Source organism: Saimiri boliviensis, chromosome 9 (genome assembly GCF_048565385.1).
Source record: "Saimiri boliviensis isolate mSaiBol1 chromosome 9, mSaiBol1.pri, whole genome shotgun sequence".
Classification (NCBI taxonomy): domain Eukaryota; kingdom Metazoa; phylum Chordata; class Mammalia; order Primates; family Cebidae; genus Saimiri; species Saimiri boliviensis.
In genome coordinates, this window is record NC_133457.1 from 93209983 (window position 1) to 93230395 (window position 20413).

Below are 20413 nucleotides of genomic sequence, written 5' to 3' on the forward strand. Positions count from 1 at the left end.
AGATTTACACAGGTTTCCACCCATGTACAGGGCAGGATGAGATGTCAGTTTTTTAAGCCCTGATGACTAATCCAAAGGCACTACTTTTCCTACACATCCCTTCTCTAAAATGTAGAACAGAGGTAGTGACAGCAAGACTCCTGAAAACAGTCTTCAATACAGAAATGTCAGGAATGACAAAGACTACGTCTCACAGCCCTACCAGCATTCCTAGCTCCATAAGTCATGATAAACAAAAACTAGGTCTCCAGGTGGACTAACACTCCTAAAAAAGAGTCAGGAAGAAACAGAAGCCATTTAACAAGAGAGAAAAAAGGGATTGCCCTGGAGAACACAGTGCTAGATGCAAAGGTTCAGACTGAAGAGCCTATGTCAGGGATGAAAACAAGGTAAATCCTACTGCTTTTGGTTTCTACTCTGGAAAACCCAGCTCACAGAGGAGCAGCTAGAGCAGAAGCCTATAAAATGTTAAACTCTCTAGAGACACTAGGTGGCATCAAAGACAGTTTCATCTCTTGCTCATGCCTTAACTGGAAATCAAGACAAAGTACTCATTCATTTTTAAAAAACACGTCAGTTAAATGAAAATTTTTGTTTTTCAAATTTGTTTGTTATTTATTGTTTAAAAAGAATCCATCATATAATTTAGCTGAGAAGTTCTCTTTGGGCTCCTGTTCTTATAGCCTCTTCCTTCCCCTCTCAGGTAAAGTTGAACTTTTTTTTTATATTTATCATTACATTGCTTTATTTGTATCTCATATTTTTTTTGCATCCAAAACAATGTATTATTATTGCTAGTCTAGTTCTTAAGGAAAATGGAATTGTGACTAAGTGGTGAGTTGTTTTTTTTTGGGCTCAACATTACCTAAGATTCATCCTGGATGTTTGCTTACTTCAGCTACTTTGCAGTGTCCATTTGAGACTGTATCAAAATGTACTTGTCCATTCTACGACTGATGAGTATTTGGGTTGTTTACAGTTAATAGTCCTGCTCTGAGGCAAATTTTTATCTCTTTCTTGTGCAAATATGTATAAGAACTTCAGGTATAGCTATCTTTAACGTTACCATATAAAGCCAAATTGTTTTTCTAAGTAGTTGTACTAATTTTACTCCCACCAGCAATGTACAGTGTTCCAGTTCTGTATCCTCATCAACATTTGCTACTGTCAGACTTTGTATTGACTGTAGTTTTAATTTACGTATCTCTGATTATTAATGAGATTCATAATCTTTCCACAGCATACTGGTCAAAAGAACTTCCTCTTCCCGTGTTGGATTACTTCTTTTCTTTTCTTTTTTTTTTGAGATGGAGTCTTGCTCTGTCACCCAGGTTGGAGTGCAGTGGCATGATCCCGGCTCACTGCAACCTCCGCCTCCTGGGTTCAAACGATTCTCCTGCCTCAGCCTCATGAGTAGCTAGAATTACAGGCACCCGCCACCACAGCTGGCTAATTTCTTTTTGTAGAGATGGGGTTTCACCATGTTGGCCAGGCTGGTCTTGGAACTCTTGACCTCGTGATCCAACCGCTTCAGCCTCCCAAAGTGCTGAAATTACAGGCATGAGCCACTGCAACCAGCCTACTTACTTTCTTAACAATTTGTAGGAGTTTTAAAAAATATATTCTGGATACTCTTCCTTTATCAGTTTCTTGTGTTATCTTTTACCAAGGTTGTGGCCTTCCCTGTCATTTTTTAAAATGGTATCTTTATATGAACAGAGATTTGGCATTTTCATGTAAATTCATCAATCTTCCCTTTTATACACATTTTAAGTCTTAAGAAAGTCTTAGGCCCTTTCCTATTGTAAGATCAGAAGTATGTTTTACTATATTATGATCTCTACATTTTATCACTTTTGTCCTTTAAATTTCAGTGTTTACAGTAACTGGAATTGGTTTTAGTGTTTGGTATGTGACAAGCATTCATTTATTCCCACAGGGTTACCAATGGTCCCAGGCACTATTTATTGTGAAGACCATCTTTTCCCCACCCAACTACAACAGCATTTCTGTCATAAATAGGTTTCCACTTACACATGGATCTACTTCTGGACTTTTTATTTCATTCCATTGGTCAGTCTATCCCAGTGCCAATATAGAACTGATTTAATTACTAAAATTTTATAATCTCTTTATATCTGGTAAGACAGGTCTCCTCACCTTGTTCTTCTTCTTCAGGAATGTCTTGGCTATTCTTGAATCTTTTCTCCTCCATATAAATTTTAGAATCAGCTTGTCAAGTTCCACAAAAAACCTGTTGGGATTTTTATTGGAATTGCATTGAATCTACGTATCAGTTGGGGGAGAATTGACATCTTTACAGTATTGAGCCTCCTAATCCATTGATCCTATCTCTTCACTAATTTAAGCTATTTTCCTTTAATTTCTTAAAACATTTTTATAATTTTCTCTAAATTGTTAAATCCATTCCTAGGTACTTTACATTTGGATGCTATTGTAATCAGCATCTTTTAAAAGGTATTATTAGTTTTCTGTTTGTGGCCTATGTATAGAACTGCACTAAACTTCTACGCTGCTTTTTTTATCTAGCAACCTTGCTAAAATAACTTAATAATTCCGTATGTCTGATGAATCTGTGGGGTTGTCTGAAAATATTTGGTTTGTGAAAAATTTATATTTTGTGTCTTCTTTTGCAATCCTTATACCTTTCTTTTCTTGCATTGATCTCCAGTACAGGTCTGAATCTCATTCACTTTTAAGTCTGAATCTCCTTTCAATACTCTCATCCAATAGTCACCAGTGACTGAATACTGCAGTGATGGGAAACTTACTACCTTTCAAGGTAGGTATTGGAATAGTTCTGTTTAAAAGAACCCAACACCCAGATACACAATTTCTTTTGCATTTCCCTTGTACTAAGTAATATAAAACCCAGATGTCAGCTGGCACTTTCTCTATCCCTTTCAAAGCCCAAACTTCCAACTCTCTGGACAGTGGAATTCCAAAGCCCTTGTCACAGTTCCTACTAATTCCCATAGGACTTTGGCTGTGATTCACTTATTTTGGGACAACTTATGAATGCAGAGGCAATTTTGCCCATCTCAACTAAGATGCCACACTCAGTCCCATTACCAGATGACATACACATGCCTTCTTCACCTGGCAATCTAAGAATTAACTGTTACTAAAGACGTGGGGTCCTGAGGAAGGTCGCATCTTGCATTGCACAAATTCTGACTATCTCACTGGTTTCACCTCTTTTCCTCTTTTCTTTCTCTCCTATCACATTCTTATCAGGAGCTAACTTTTTTTTTTTTTTTTTTTTTTTTTTGAGACAGAGTCTCACTCTAGTAGCCAGGAGGCTGGAGTGAAGTGATGTGATCACTATGGCTCACTGTAGCTCCTGTAGCTCTATATAATGAGCACTGTAGCTCACACTCGCCTCCAAGTGCTGGGCTCCCAGTGGTTCTCCCAACTCACTCTCCTGAGCAGCTAGAACTACAGACATGTGCCATCGCGCCTGGCTAATTAAAAAAATTTTTTTTGTAGAGATAAGGTCTACATTGCCTAGCCTGGTCTTAAACCCCTGGCCTCAATCAATCTTCCCGCATTGGCTTCCCAAAGTGCCGGGAGATTAAAGGTGTGAACAATTGCATCAGGCCAGAAACTAACTCAATTTTATCCTTTTGTTTCTTTTTAAACCTTGATAATGCCTTACAGACCTCAATTTTCCCAGAAAATGGGGGCTTCTTAGTGGTTTTTCAAAGTGTTTCTTTTAAATAAATTCAATGATTCCTCCAAAGACAAATGCTGGCAAACAAAAAAGCTCCAGCTTGTAATTAGGATGAAAGCCATAGCCTAGAACTTCCAGTCAGGTGGGCATTCACAGAAATGCTACAGTTTCTTCTTAGCCTGTCAAATATGAGAAAACAGTTGTTATGTCCTATGCATGTTGTTCCTTTAGTTATTCACCCCCATGGTCCAGTCTTTCTCCAGCATAACATCCCATTTGGTGATACCACTTTTAACAGCGACCTGACCACAAGACTCCTGACACAGTTCAAACTCCGCATAGCAACTTCTTTATTCTAGATGTTATATATCCATCGAAGCAAACTAAATCCATTAGCTTTATCTCCTGTATTTTAAAAAGATCTGCTTTAAATATATTATAAAAAGAATATGCTTGTTGGGTCGGGTGTGGTGGCTTGCATCTGTAATCCCAGCACTTTGGGAGGCCAAGGCCAGTGGATCACAAGGTCAGGAGTTTGAGACCAGTCTGACCTACCCTGTCTCTACTTACTAAAAATATGATAATAAATTAGTCGAGTGTGGTGGTACATGCCTGTAATGCCAGCTACTCAGGAGGCTGAGGCAGGAGAATCTCTTAAACCTGGGAGGTGGAGGTTGCAGTGAGCCCAGATCACACCACTGCACTCCAGCCTGGCTGAAAGAATAAGACTCTGTCTACCCTCCCCCCCAAAAAAGCTCCTTTTAAGTCAAATAATTTAGTAGAAAACAAGGTTCCCTATTATGCCTCTCCTCTCTTCCAGCCCCCTTGTAGGCTGCCACTGTTGACAATTTATAGTCTTTCAGACTTAAAAAAAAAAAGCATTAACATACCCAAACACACACAGATATACATACTTTTGAAAACAAAAATGAAATTATGCCACATGTTTTCTCACATGACTTAGAGATCTATGTGAACACATTTATTTTAATGACAGTATGGAATATCACAATGGATATACGAAATCATCTAGCCATTCTATATGTCAGATATTTACTTTTTAATCTTCTTTGCTATTACAAATAATGCTGTCATAAACACCCTTGTAAAAATACATATTTGTACAATGAGGGTTTTTCTGTTAAGAGTCCCAGAAGCTTGGTCAGAGAACTCAAACATTTAAATATTGACTGGTACTGCCAAAATCATCCCTTCAGTACAATACAAATTTAAACTCCCCCACCTCTGTGTAAGTCTCTGCAGCCCCATACTTTTGCCCACATTTGATATACATCTTTTTAAATTTTCAAATCTGATAGGTCCAAAATAATGGTTAGTAATCTGTACTTCCTTGATTACTAGATATAGTTGATCTTCTTTTCATATCTTTATAGACCATTTGCATTTCTTTTTTTTTTTTTTGAGACTGAGTTTCGCTCTTGTTACCCAGGCTGGAGTGCAATGGCGCGATCTCGGCTCACCGCAACCTCCGCCTCCTGGGCTCAGGCAATTCTCCTGCCTCAGCCTCCTGAGTAGCTGGGATTACAGGCACGTGCCACCATGCCCAGCTAATTTTTTGTATTTTTAGTAGAGACGGGGTTTCACTATGTTGACCAGGATGGTCTCGATCTCTTAACCTCATGATCCACCCGCCTCGGCCTCCCAAAGTGCTGGGATTACAGGCTTGAGCCACCACGCCCGGCCGACCATTTGCATTTCTTATGTAAACTGCCCATTTCCTGACTGGGTTTATCTTTTTCTCACAGGTTTGTATATTATGGAAAATTCTTTACTTATGGCAAACAGATTGTCACAGTTGGCCACTTTTTTTTATGGCATCATTTGTCACAGAGATGTTTCACATTTTAATATATTTATTATCTTTCAAACTTTTCCATTCTGGCATCTAAATCTTAAAAGGAGCTTAGAAAGGCCTTCCTCATCTGATGGTTATTAAAAATATTGTAGACTCAAATTGGTTTACCGTATGTGCTATTTCCCCTCTTTCCTCCCAGGGCTGATTGATCCAAGCACAGTCATACCTGACTCATGTTGGGCCACTCAGATTCTCTCCCAGGCTTCTGAAAACTAGGGAGAAGCAGGGGCTTTCCTAGAAGGCCCCCAAAGCCACCAAGGTAAGGCCTGCTCTACCCGAGTTTTGGTACTCCAAGGCTCTTATCTTATGATCCTGCCAGCTCCTCCAGTGTCTCCCCAAATCAAAAGTTCTGTTTGTTTTTGGCTTAATTTAGTTGAGTTGACTTCTCTTGTTTTTAACTAAAGGACCTTAACTGATTTAGCAATTAGTATCAGAGTCAGTTGTAGTGGAGACTGCTGGGGGAAATGCAGGTGATGTTACTGGGTTCAGATGGAAGGACAGAAACTGTCAACCAATTTCCACGATTCCTCTTCACAGTTCATAGCTGCACAACTACTATTTTAGTTATTGCTTGCAATTACCTGTGATGTGTTCAAGCTGGTAGTAAAGGAGTGGGTGTGTCCCAATTAAAAGGAGAGGAGAAATGTTGAAACCAAGGAGTAGGATTACTTCTGACAACATCAGAGAACAAAACAGAAAAAATCTCAGCTCCCATATAAAATGCTGACCTCCAAATGAAAACCCAAGACTAAGGGCCTTTACATTACTATGTATATATTTTGATAAACAAATGTTAAAATTTCCGAATTTTGATAGTTGCTGAATTTTAATGCCAACAGAATTCACATCTTCTCTGGGTTGCTCATGAGAAAGATAAGGCTTTAAGTGAGACAACAGAAATGATGATAAAAGAAGAGAGGACTTGAAGAAAGCTAATTTCCAAAAATCTCTATTATGCTCTCTACTGCATCTTGCTTTCATGATGAAAACTGCCCTACAACCCAGCCTGCATTACTCACAGAATACAACCATAACATGATCTGAGGGTAAAATATATAAATAATGTAGAAAAGTAAAATGTTGGCCAGGCATGGTAGCTTGTGCCTATAATCCCAGCACTCTGGGAGACCAAGGTGGGAGGATTGCTTGAGATCAGGAGTTCAAGATCAGCTTGGACAACACAGCAATACCCCCATCTCTACATGGGGGGAAAAAAAGTAAAGAGCTAATAAAAAGCCAGAAGAAATGACAGGAATTCACTGAGCTGGATCGTTAAAAATGATAGGAGCAATTGTTGATACAGATTTTGGAGATGTTACAACAAAGAAGGGAGAGTATGACTTTTGGATGAAGCCACATTTCTTTTTTTCTTTTTGAGACGGAGTCTTGTTCTGTACCCCAGGCTGGAGTGCAGTGGCACAATCTTGGCTCACAGCAACCTCTGCCTCCTAGGTTCAAGTGATTTTCCTGCCTCAGCCTCCGGAGTAGCTGGGATGAGAGGCACTCGCCACCACACCCAGCTAATTTTTGTATTTTTAGTAGAGACAGGGTACATTAACACACATATACTATAAACCTCCCTTCTCATCTTTTCCTAACAATCTGCAAACATTTACCATGATAACTGTACTAGGTAAAGGAAAATGCATCTTTTGGGGTCTGCTGGGTTCTGGCCTTGAGGTGACTAATTCCTAACTCAAAATGTCACTAAGATATGCTAGTTAGAACAGAGGGTTTTGCAGGCCAGGTGATGGAAGGAGTTTTGGCCTGAGGTGGCTTCACATTAGGAGCTACCTATTTATCTAATCTATCTATCTAATCTATTTATCTTACCTTATCTGTCTGTCTGTCTGTCTGTCTGGGCCTCTCTGTCTGAGCCTATCTGTCTGTCTCTCCAAAAGGGAGGGGGAGAAACTAGTTGCCCCAGGCTCTATGAAGTTGGCCAGCCCTCCTCTGGGCCACCTCGATTTTCAGTAACATTGGCTGCGAGGTGATGCCCAGAGACACACTGATTCCCTAGCCCACTGTATAAGAACCATTACAGAAAGAGCAAATGTAAGCTCCCAGAGCATTGATCTCTTTACCAAAAGGCTAAGTCTCCATATGAACTGCAGGATCTTAAGTGCTACAACAGCAGTTGCGTTTCCAGACGTACTCTACTTCCTGCAGATTAACACATAACCTAGGGTACCCAGACTATCGCTAGGGGCAAGTGTATATTCCTTTTAACTTGTGTGGACTACTTAAAGCATTTTTCTTGCTCATGGCAGGAACAGCCTCAGTGATAAATTATCTTGATCTTTCTGTGTTGTGATCTGATTCATCAAGATATTGTCTATTTCACATGACATCACTCTGACAACTATGCTAATGACATTGATGTGAGACATGGAAGAGCAGGAAGTTATATATCTTAGATGTCTATGTTAGACATAAAAGTATAGTGACCTGCCACTTCAGCTAAATTTTCTGAAAGTCAAAGGCCTGCAGCTCATCAGGATATTTCCTCCAACATAAAGAACAACTTGCTGCTCCTTGCCCCATCACCCCTCTCCTGCTAACAAAGAGGATCAATGCTTGCTGGGCCATTTTAAGTTTTGGAGACAGCAAATATCTTATGCTTGCATCCAACTCTGATCTCTTGATCTATCTAATCAATCAATCTTCCTACCTACCTATCTATCTGGAGACAAGGTCTCGCTCTGTCATACAAGCTGCAGTGAAGTGGTGTAATCACAGCACACTGCAGCCTCAAACTCCTAGGCTCAAGTGACACTACCACCTCACCCTCTGGAGTAGCTGGAACTATTACTGGCTTGTGGTGTGTGGGTGCATACCACAAGCCCAACTAATTTTTTGTAGAGACAGAGTTTTGCCATGTTGCCCAGGCTGGTCTCGAGCTCCTGGGCTCAAAGCGATCTGCCTGCCTCATCTCCCAAAGTGCTGGGATTATAGGCATGAGCCACTGTGCCTAGCCTCTGACCAATTTATTGAGTGATCTGAAAAGAGAAGGTGCTCCTGCAACATAGGCCACAGAAAAATAAGCTCTGGTAGACTGTATAGAGCTCTAAAGTGTTTGTAGTAAGGTAAACAGAAGAATCGTAATGAAAAATCCTAAAATATGGGGATAAGACCATGCTCCTAGCCTCGTACTGGGCTCTAAGGAGGAGACCGTAAGCCTGATCACAGACACAGGTATCTAAATGACTTCAACTCCCCAGCATAAACTAGGTACTTTTTTTTTTTTTTGTGACTGAGTTTTGTTCTTGTTGCGCAGGCTGGAGTGCAATGGCATGGTCTTGGTGCGCTGTAACCTCTGCCTTCTGGGTTCAAATGATTCTGTTATCTCAGTCTCCTGAGTAGCTGGGATTACAGACATTCGCTACCATGCCCAACTAATTTTTATATTTTTAGTAGAGACGGGGGTTTCACATCTTGGCCAGGCTGGTCTCGAACTCCTGACCTCAATTGATCTGCCTGCCTTGGCCTCCCAAAGTGCTGGGATTACAGGTGTGAGCTACTGAACCCAGCCTCGTATACTAGGTATTATGTGATCCAATCAGCCATAGATTTGGACACGCCCTGCAGAATCCCACTATCAGCTGTAAGTGATCTCTATAAAATGCCTACCACACAACTCACTGCCTCAATAGATACTCTGACTTCCGATTGACATCAACAGTTAACTGAAGAAGAAAAAAGTCTGGCCTGGTATATAAACTGCTTGGTGAAACATGCTGGCCCATGCTGGAAGTAGATTGCTATGGGGTAACCTACTTAAGTGATGGCTTTGAATGCGTATAAAAGAGAAATCCTCCTAGTGAAGAGGACTTCAAGCAAATTTCCACACTATTTATCTTACTGGAGATCAGGATCTAAACCAATCACAGGGTAGTGAATAACCAAAACAAGGAAAGAAATATTTATGTTCCATGTGAATGCTCACCAGATGGCACTCATTGCTAGAAACCCAGGTGCTAATGGTCAGCCCTTTCCCTTGCTACCCTAGTGCTGGGCCAATGAGCTTGTGAATACAGTTACCATGGCGGCACAGCAAATGGCTCTCACCACAATATCTATCTGAATTTACCTGTCATGCCTCTAGAAATACCATCATCATCCAGGGATTTACTGAAATGCTTTATCGTGGGGTCTCAGGAAATATTACCTCAAACAAAGAACTTGTTTCATGCTTATGTAAATTTAATGTTATGGGAAAAAAAAAAGAATTTGACAGAAAAAGTATAGAAATGGGATCACATACCCTATCACCCAGAAGCAGTTGGTATTATAGATTATAAAACAGTAAAATGCCTAGCATAGATCCAGCTATGGTACTGAGACTGGGGTGCTGTATTGTGGGATGTGGTAAATTTTTTGATTTTTTTTTTTTTTTTTTTGAGATGGAGTTTTGCTCTTGTTACCAGGCTGGGATGCAATGGCGTGATCTCAGCTTACTGCAACCTCTGCTGCCCGGGTTCAAGCAATTCTCCCACCTCAGCCTCAGCCTCCTGAGTAGCTAGGATTACAGGCACCTGGCACCACACTCGGCTAATTTTTGTATTTTTAAAAGAGATGGGGGTTTCGCCATGTTAGCCAGGCTGGTCTTGACCTTCTGACTTCAGGTGATCCACCCACCTCAGCCTCCCAAAGTGCTGGGATTATAGGCATAAGCCACTACGCCTGGCGGGATTTGATAAATGTTATCAATCAATAATGAACATTAAATGGTGCTATTTTTCCAATTGCCTCAAAAAGGGGTCCAAGCTATTCTGTTAACTCTTGCCTGGTAAATGGTCTCCCACTAAAACTCCTGCCTCTCCCTTCTATCTATTCTCTATATTGTAGTTAGTGATTTTCTCAAAATGCAAACCTGACATCACTCACCACTCCCCCTAAGCCCTTCCATTGTGGAGCAGATATGAATGGTGACCCACCGACCTAATAACCATTCCTCCTTTACCAGAGCTCCTATTCTATGAGGTTGTCTGTTGATACCCACATGACCCAGGAATATTAAAAAAAAAATTTTTTTTTGAGGCAGGGTCTGGCTCTATTGTCCAGGCTGGGGTGCAGTGGTGTGATCCTGACTCCCTGCAACCTCCACCTGCTGGGCTCAAGCAATACTCCCACCTTAGCTCCCAAGTGGTGAGGCTATAGGCATGCACCACTATGATCAGCTAATTTTTGTATTTATATATATATATTTTTTAGTAGAGATGGGGTTTTACCATGTTGCCCAGGCTGGTTTCAAACTCATATGCTCAAGCAATCTGCCTGCCTCAGTCTCTCAATCTTGGGATTATAGGTGTGAACCAGCATGCCTAGTACCTTGACCCAGGAATAATTTGGACTGGTCTCAAGTTAGGATAGTAACCTTATTTCTCCCTTGCTCATGACTGGCTTAAGAAGGAGCATGTGACAAGAGAAGTTTCCACTAAGCCATGTGTCAGCTCTGCATCGTAGGCTGGCTCTTTTTTTCAATCAGTGGGGAAATAAAGAGCCAGCCTACAATGCAAAGCTGACACATGGCTTAGTGGAAAGATGTGAAGGACACGGATAGTTTAGCAAGGGCCCAGCTGATGTATTTATCAACTCTGGAACTGTTCCTCTATGTTCTTAAATCCATTCCCCACTCCCTAGTCATGATCACTTTAGCTCAATCTACCAGCACTTCTGATATTAACATCTGCAACCCCTAACTGTATTCCCCACAACTATTCTGGTCTGCCCATGGGCTATTCTACATAATAAAAGCCAGAGTCATTTTTTTCAAGATGTAAATCTGGCTGGCCTATGGCTTGCCAATTCTCTCATGACAATCTACAAGGTCTATGGTCTGGCCAGCCTTCTTTCAGTTTCACCTCTGATCCTCCTTTGAAGCTCTGCCCTTTAGCTGCACATAGCCCTTAAATGTTTTGGATGTGCAGTCCCTCAACACACTTACTCCTGACAATTTGCTCCTGCTATTTTCCAGTGCCTAAATTAGGTATCAATTAAAACATCATTTATTCAGCCGAGTACAGTGGCTCATGCCTGTAATCCCACCACTTTGGGAGGCTGCATGAGGTCAAGAGATTGAGACCATCCTGGCCAACATGGTGAAACCTGTCTCTAGTAAAAATATAAAAATCAGCTAGGGCATGGTGCCACATGCCTATAGCCCCACCTACTCGGGAGGCTGAGGCAGGAGAATCACTTAAACCCAGGAGGCAGAGGTTGCAGTGAGCTGAAATCACACCACTGCACTCCAGCCTGGTGACAGAGTGAGACTCCGTCTCAAAAAAAAAAAATCATTATTCAAGGAAGCTCTTCTGATCTGGGATCAGGACTGGTAGGCTAGGATCACCGACTGGTGGTTTACAAACATATTCTGCTTCCTTGTGGGAATTAAAAAAATATGAATCTAAATACTCAAGATAAGACCTGTGCTCTGTAGTCTCCCATGACCCTCATTTCTCACACTGATCTATCCTACTGTCTACTTTAAACATTCTAACAGCCCTGCTCTAGACTCAAAAAGGCAACCTCTTAATATGGGTGCCTACAAATATGCACCAGTCCTTTTGTGCTGTTTTGCTGTTTGAACTTACATAGCTATTTTTGTTCCTGTTTGTGAGGTTTCCCTCCTGAACAGTGAGTTCCTTGAGAATAGGGATTGGATTTGTTTTTGTTCCTCATCATATCCCTGGTAACTATACTACTACCTGATAAATACTAGATGCTTGCCAAGCATTTACTAAACAAAAGAAAAGATGTGATGATGAATGAATGAATGAATGAATGAATGGGTAGATTAGGGAGGTGAGGCAAATCTCACTTCCTATCCTATCCATGATTATACAGAAAGTCAGATAAGCTTCACTTCTCACCTCTTAAACATTAAAAGCTCACTTTTTACTTCACGACTCAAAAGGTCTGAAAGATCTGACCTTAGGTCTGCCTTCTTCCCTGATGATACACCAGCCTCAACAAAGTACTCACGTTGAATTCTTCCCTGAAGAGCTTATTGTCATCTGCCATTCTTCGATTAATTTCCTCTTCCAGCTTGTCCACAGGCAGGGGTGGGTACTTCCTGTTGGTGCTTGGGGATCTGGCCAGAAGTGGCACACTCTGGGGCTCTGAAATACACAAGGAAGAAGGTCAGTCAGGTTCCCTAAGGACCTAGCCCCTTTTCTGGAGGCCAAACTGGGGATTCTACCTCATGGACTAAGCCTGTAGGAACTAGGACTGTTCTCTTCAAAAGAAATTTTTTTCTCTTTTTATTGCTTATTCTTTTAAAAGGATGAAGAAACTCCTAATTTCTTGATTTCCTTCCTTGTGAAGGTTCTCATGACATTAAGGAATGCCTTACCCACATCCTCAGTGCGGCCGTTGGATAAGCGGAAAGAATTGGAATGGCTCCCAGCTTGCTTGTATTTCTTAAACCTAGTAAGAAAATGATCACAGTGAAGAACGAAGCACAGAGGTGGGAGAGGCAAATCACTGGCTCTACATTTCTTCTCATCAATTCAGCCTTTCTAAATCTCCTTTACAAATAATCGGGTTTTTTTTAGAGACAGGTCATGCATACCCTAAGGCAGCAGCATGCTGGGGTGACCGAGGACCTCAGGATACTCTCCTGCTTACCCTCAGGACACTGGGACCCAACCAGGGAACCCCAACAGTACATTCAGGCTCATGTGGCTCACTAGAGAGCACCAGGTGGAGAGAGGGTAAGTGAGTGGAATACAGTTGGGGAAGACAGAAAAAACATGTCAAACAAAAATCCTGGTATTTCTTCAGTGTAGCCTGGGAGTCCCAGTGAGAAGCCCAGACTTTTGGATTGGGTGGACACATTTCTGGCCACAAGTCTCCAGCAGAATGATGGAGACATATGACAAATTATAGAGGGCACACGATTCCCCTCTCTTTATCCCTGCAGAAGAACAGAGGGAGCAGAGAACAGGTTAAGCCAAAGATAAGGCAGGGCTAAACCTTAGGTTCCCCTTCCTTGCTTCTGCTTGAGTGGTAATGTCTAGAGGACCCTGAAAGAAGGTCAGAAAGTGAGATCCTGTAACTAACAACTTACATGGCTCAATTCAGCATGCCAGGGCCAGGGGTCCCAGGAAAGTTTGGGGACAAAGCCCCAACTAGAAATAAAGTAGGCTTTTGTTGAACATGTAATCTTACTGGGGCCCTTTTAGGGGTTGCTTCAACAGAACTAGACCTAAAGATCCTGAAACACCTGTCACTAATAACAGACTGTGGCTTCTGTTATTAGTGTTACCTCCAAACTACTATCCTGCGCTTTAGGGTGCACTAGAGTTGGGGGACTGGGCTTGGACACAGAAAGAAAAAGGGAGGGCTTAGGACTTAAAAAAGACTATGTAGAGCTTTTAAACTATTTTTAAGTAGAACTTCAATTTCACCACCATCATAGGTCATTCCCCCTCTATCCTATTCATTGTCTATTTACTACTGTCTTCTGGACTGTGTGGGTTCACTGAAACACTGGGGAATTAAAACAGAATCTAAAAGAATGTGAAGTGTTAGTAGGCTCACCTTAACATGTACAAAACTATGATAATAAACACGATCACTAGCAGAGAGGACAGGGCCACCATCACTGCAATAATTGGCGTCTCATCTGAAATCAAGAGAACAGAACACGTCATTACTGTGTTGTGCAATGGAGGGCTTAAGTCAGTCATTCAGGGGAACACCTTGAAGAGGAAGAGCTCATTCAGTCCTTCTATGGATGGCAGAACACGGAAACAGAGAAGAAAGTCTGACTGTGCACCTCCCACTGCCATACCAGGGCTATTGATGTGAGGTGGGAAGAGAGCATGGGGCCCAGGATGACATGCCCGCCCCATTTCTGACTATCATACGTTTATTTACTTTGTCTCCCTGCATTAGAATAAAAGCTCTTTAAAGGCAGATACTTTGTTTTACTCACTGCTATATCCTTTGAGCCTAAATCAGTACTTAGCACATAAAAAGTACTCCAATATTTGGAGGCGTGAACACATCCAATCCTAATGGCAAGCTAGGTATGCAGGGCCAACACTGTACTCTCTCTCAGCTCTCAATGGGCTCCAACTAGAGGAAGATGGGAGAGGAAGGTAAAAAGAGTTTTCCTATCATAAACCTAAATGGTTTCCTGGCACAGAGAACATTGTTCCTGATTAAAACAAAGAGACAGGTAGGGTGCAATGGTTCACGCCTGTAATCCTAGCATTTTAGGAGGACAAAGCAGGTGGACTGCTTAAGTTAAGGTATTCCAGTCAAGTCTGAGCAACATGGTAAAATCCTATCTCTACTAAGGGTGGGTGTGGTGGTATGTGCCTGTAGTCCCAGTTACTCAGGAGACTGAGGTAGGAGGATCACTTGAGCCCAGGAGTCGGAGATTGCAGTGAGCTGGGACTGTGACACTGCACTCCAGCCTGGACAACAGAGGACGACCTTGTCTCAAAACAAACAAGGAGTGTTGCAGGTGTGGTGGCTCATGCCTATCCTAGCACTTTGGGAGGCTGAGATGGAAGGATTGCTTGAAGCCAGGAATTCAAGATCAGACAAACAAAAATAAAATAAAACAAGGAGACATTATTAGATCCTCAGCCACCGTGTAACAAAAACTTCTGGATGCTTCTTTCTTCTTCTTTACACATCCTGCTCCCTTAGTCACCCTTTTGCTAGGACCCCAACCATGGCAGTATCTGGCTTGGAGACATGGCAGCCCCACCTCATTCCACAGGGTCTGGCTCCCTTTATCTAACCTTGTTTCTCATGCAGCTGGCCAGGCTCTGACTCCTCCTCTACGCTTACCCCTGACTCCACTCCATAAACTATACCATCAGAGTGGCTTGGAAACTATCTTCACCATTTTCCTACCTGCTAAAAGGGAAGAGAAGTCCCTCCCATGTCAAGGTCAATCCTGTCACGTGTGCTCTGGATTACATCCACTGCTGACGCCTCAAAGACTTGTCTCCTTGACCTCATTTACCCTCCCCCAGCCACCACCAGCCTCACATCTCCCTTCTCTTCCACACACTTGTCTAAGTTGTCTTCCCTTCCACACAGTTGTCTAATGTCTTGTCTAATTCCTTACCTCCAGGTTCTCCTTAATCTATTTGCTCTGATTCCCACCCACAGTGCTCTGTTTAAGCTGCTCAGCCAGAACACCAACAAATGGCATATTGCCAAATCCAACAGGAACATTCCCATTCTCATCTGATTCAACCTTTTAACAGCAGTTGTTAAAATATTTGTGGACCGGCAGGGCGCGGTGGCTCAAGCCTGTAATCCCAGCACTTTGGGAGGCCAAGGCGGGTGGATCACGAGGTCGAGAGATCGAGACCATCCTGGTCAACATGGTGAAACCCCGTCTCTACTAAAATATAAAAAATTAGCTGGGCATGGTGGCAGGTGCCTGTAATCCCAGCTACTCAGGAGGCTGAGGCAGGAGAATTGCTTGAACCCAGGAGGCGGAGGTTGCGGTGAGCCGAGATCGTGCCATTGCACTCCAGCCTGGGTAACAAGAGCGAAACTACGTCTCAAAAAAAAAAAAAAAAAAAAAAAAAAAAAAAAACGAAAAATCAAAAACATGATTACAAAGAGAAAAATCTAGACTGAAAGGCTGAACAGGGCTGGGGATGGTGGCTCATGCCTATAAGCCCAACACTTTGGGAGGCCAGGGTGGGAGGATTGCTTGAGGTCAGGAGTTTGAGACCAGCTTGGGCAACTCAGTGAGACTCTGGTAGAGTCTATCTCTACCAAACAAAACGCCCGATTAGTTGGGCATGGTGGTGTAACCTTATAGTTCCAGCTACTTGGGAGGCTGAGGCTGGAGGATCGCTCAAGTCCCAGAGGTCAAGGCTGCGGTGAGCTGTGATCAGGCCACTGTACTCCAGCCTGGGAAACAGAGCATGCATCTGCCCCACCCCAGACTCCAAAAACAGAAACGCTAAATAGGAGAACTGACATGATTGAAAACCAAATTAGTTGTGTGAACGAGCAACTTATGGAAGCTCCCAGAACACAGAGCAATAAGAGATAAAAAATATGACAGCATAGAAAAGAAAGGAGCTGGACAGGCCCATGAGCTCTAATACCTGTTCAACAAGAAGGCCCAAAGAAGAAACTAGTAAGAAGGGAGAGAAATAATACAAGAAAGTTCCTGAGTTATCAGGCCAAAATAAATAATCTAGTTTGTGGAGTAATATTGAAAAAAAATCTTTATACCTAGATGTATTCTGAAAAAATTCTTAAATTTTGGGTTGAAATCAACCAACAAACCAAAGGCCAGCCTTAAAAATGTTCAGTGGAAGGAAAAAGTCTCCCTACAGAGAAGATGCACTACAGAAAAATAGGAATCAGATTTACTTATGATTGCTCATCTAAAATATCGCTGCTAGAAACTGATGGTGCACTGTCTACAAAGGTCTTAGGATTCTGAACCTAGAGTTATTTAGCCAAATTTTCATATCAGCAAGAGGTCAAAACAATTTCTATAGCATGGGGTTTTAGGGTCTGACAGACCTGAAGTTCAAATTCCTACTACCCTAATTTACTAGTAGTGTGATAATCTCTTAAAATGGTGTATGAAATGAAAGTATAATAGCACTTTCCACCTTTTAGAGTTAATGAGAGATTTAAAAGAGGTAACATTTGCAAAGTGTCAGACATGAAGGGAAGAGATTGGTTTTGGCCACACACAAGTTCACACACTAGTATAGACCCTCAGGCCAGCTTCCTAAGGCTCAAGCAGTTCTTTGTCTAGAACAGGGGTCGGCAAACTATAGCCTAAATCTAGCCTACTGCCTGTTTTTATAAATAAAATGCTATTGGAACATGGCCATGTTCATTCATTTACATACTATCTATGGCTGCTTTTACATTACAAAGTCAGAGTTGAGTAGATGAGACAGAGACAGTATGGTTACAAATCCAAATTGATTCAGCCCCAACTTTCATTCTAGCGAAGTTTTACTTTCTAGACTCAGGGAAGGGGACAAGCATAAAAATGAAGAACACTAAAATGGTGTTCCAGGACAATAGATATCTACTTGCTATAATTTCTTTCCAAGAAAACAAAGGGCCGTATTAATTGAAGGGCTCACATGTAACAGTTGAGTGACTTAAGGGCTTCAGATTACATGCTGGTCAACTACAAACTAATCAGGGAAGGAATAGCCATAGTCTCAGTTCCTATGGCCCATTTACCTATCTCCACACTTTTTGGTACAAGTATTTATCAGATCTCAAAGGCAAGGTTGTAATGTTGTTTCAAATGCTTTCTATCAGCTCTAAAAACATCAAAATTCATCAGATCGCCTCTAGAATCTAACCACTGGGCTTAGCCCAATCACTGCTGTTTTCAGCCAAATTGTCATTCAGAAACCTACTTTTCTATTGTCCATCTATCTTCCCTAAATCCTCTGGAATATCTCTTTTTTTCCTCTCTTAAAAAAAAAAAATCTTTGTGGTAACTGGTAACAATCCTCTGGAATATCTTTCTAAAACCAAAATCTGGCCAGGTGCAGTGGCTCACGCCTGTTAATCCCAACACTTCGGGAGGCTGAGGCAAGCGGATCACAAGGTCAAGAGATCAAGACCATCCTGTAGTAGATATAGGTGAAACCCTCTCTCTACTACAATACAAATTTTAGCTGGGCGTGGTGGCATGCATCTGTAGCCCCAGCTACTCAGGAGGCTGAGGCAGGAGAATCGCTTGAACCCGAGAGGCGGAGGCTGCAGTGAGCCGAGATCGCGCAACTGCACTCCAGCCAGGCAACAGAGTGAGACTCTCTCTCAAAAAAAAAAAAAAAAAAAAAAAATCTGACTATGTTACTTCTTTACTCATCATAATCTTCAGGAGATGCTCTGACTCCTGAACTCAGTGGACTACCACACCCATTCTGTTAAGGCCACCTATGACCACTCCCTACACCTCGCACATGTCAACTGCATATGGATCCTCAAACATATGACTTACTCTTTCATGTCTCTTTGCTTGTGCTCTCTCTGGTGTGTTCTCATTTTTCCCATCTGCTATTTTAATTTAAACTTCCCAAAGCTCATCTCTGTGCCTCCTTCCTACTCCCCAGACATAATAAGTCTTCTGCGTTCTCTCAGCACTTTGTGTGATATATCCAATAGCACGTAACTGAGTAGACTTTGCTTCCTGATGTTCACATATTATCTCCCTGAGACAGGAAGTACATATATGTATGTATATATGTATGTATATATTTTTTCTGGAATCCTTGATGCCTAATAGGCACTGAATAAATGCTGAATGTAAAAGCTCCTGAGAGAAAGCCATCATAAACTCATAATAATGGCACTATGATAATCTCCAATCTTTTTTCTTTTTTTTTTTAAATAAACAGAGTCTCACTCTGTTCCCTAGGCTAGAGTACAGTCATGCAATCTTGGCTCAACGAAACAATGAAACCTTCATCTCCTGGGCTCAGGTGATCCTCCCATCTCAGCCTCCCCAGTGGCTGGGACTACAGGTGCGCACCACCACACCTGGTTAATTTTTGTATTTTTAGTAGAGACAAGGTTTCCCCATATTGCTCAGGCTGGTCTCAAATTCCTGGGCTCAAGTGATCCACCTGCCTCAGCCTCCCAAAGTGCCCTAATACTTTTAAAACAAACTCTTTTTAGACTTAAGTAGTAGCTCAAGGACTACATCTTTACAAATATTAAAATAATTTTTTTTTTTTTTTTTGAGATGGAGCCTTGCTCTGTCTCCCAGGCTGGAGTGCAGTGGCGCAATCTTGGCTCACTGCAACCTTCGCCGCCCGGGTTCAAGCGATTCTCCTGCCTTAGCCTCCCAAGTAGCTGTGACTACAGGTGGATGCCACCATGCCTGGCTAATTTTTGTACTTTTAGTAGGGATGGGGTTTTAACATACTGGTCAGGCTCAGGCTGGTTCTGAACTCCTGACCTCATGATCTGCCCGCCTTTGCCTCCCAAAGTGCTGGGATTACAAGCATGACCCACTGTGGCTGGCCGCTGAGTTTTTTAAAAAGCAGTTATATAAATGATTGTATCTAAAATAAAGTATGGTTACAACTAGCTTTAACCTGTATTCTTGCTATTTATACCAGTTATAAGGTCTTCATATGAAAATCCCATTACACACACACATACATACACACAAAAGAACCAATTATAATATTAAAATAAAAAGTAGAATGAGATGAGTTTATGCAAAATTTTGTTTAAAAGGTAAAAGGCAAAGAACTACCTACTGCCTACAGTTGTGGAGGTGTGTGAATGCCTTTGTTTCCTAGAGTTCTGACAGAATGGCTTAAATTCCAGGCCTCCCTGGTCTCATATGTAATAGTAAAAGTAAGAAAGAGATTGTGGCAGTGGAACAGTAATGGTGAGAGCCAAGAGTGCTGAGCAATTGCTGCATCCTGAGCCAAGCACTTCATGTGCCTTATTCCATTCCTCCATTCCTCACAGCAACCCAAGGAGGAGATTCTGTTCCTATACCATTTCGCAAATCATGAAATGAGGCACAGGAAAGTTAAATATCTGCCCACCCTGCTGGTAAGTGGTAGGGTTAGGATGCAAAGTGAGGTTATCTAGCTTTCAAGCCCACACTTTACTGCACTACACTGCCTCTCTTCAAATATTCTACTGCACCACTCATTCCTCAGCCTTAATACACATATCAAAATCATTCAATAGCATTTTCTTAGATGGAAAAAGTCTCTGTAAATGGTACCATGCTGGGAACTATAGTGGATATTATAGATCCCTCTTCAAGACCAAAAGAACCCATTCCCCCTGGCTGCTGGGAGAACCATGGAGTAATGCCTCTCAGCCAAGTCTTTCCCCTG

At 41.9% G+C, this 20413-nt stretch overlaps 1 protein-coding gene across 9 annotated transcripts in view; it reads right to left on the bottom strand.

Annotated features, from left to right (window-relative positions):
• PTPRA (protein tyrosine phosphatase receptor type A) overlaps positions 1 to 20413 on the bottom strand; it is a 156863-nt gene that overhangs the window by 34757 nt on the left and 101693 nt on the right. For 8 of the 9 annotated variants that reach the window (XM_039479646.2, XM_039479644.2, XM_074406324.1 and 5 more), the window contains 3 exons: positions 14115 to 14199; positions 12925 to 12998; positions 12555 to 12691 (listed from right to left, as the gene is read on the bottom strand). In XM_039479646.2, coding sequence (XP_039335580.1) covers positions 12555 to 12691; positions 12925 to 12998; positions 14115 to 14199 — 296 coding nt within the window. Of the gene's footprint in view, positions 1 to 2160; positions 2255 to 12554; positions 12692 to 12924; positions 12999 to 14114; positions 14200 to 20413 lie in introns of those variants that run through there. The other variant, XM_074406326.1, reaches the window with a different exon arrangement.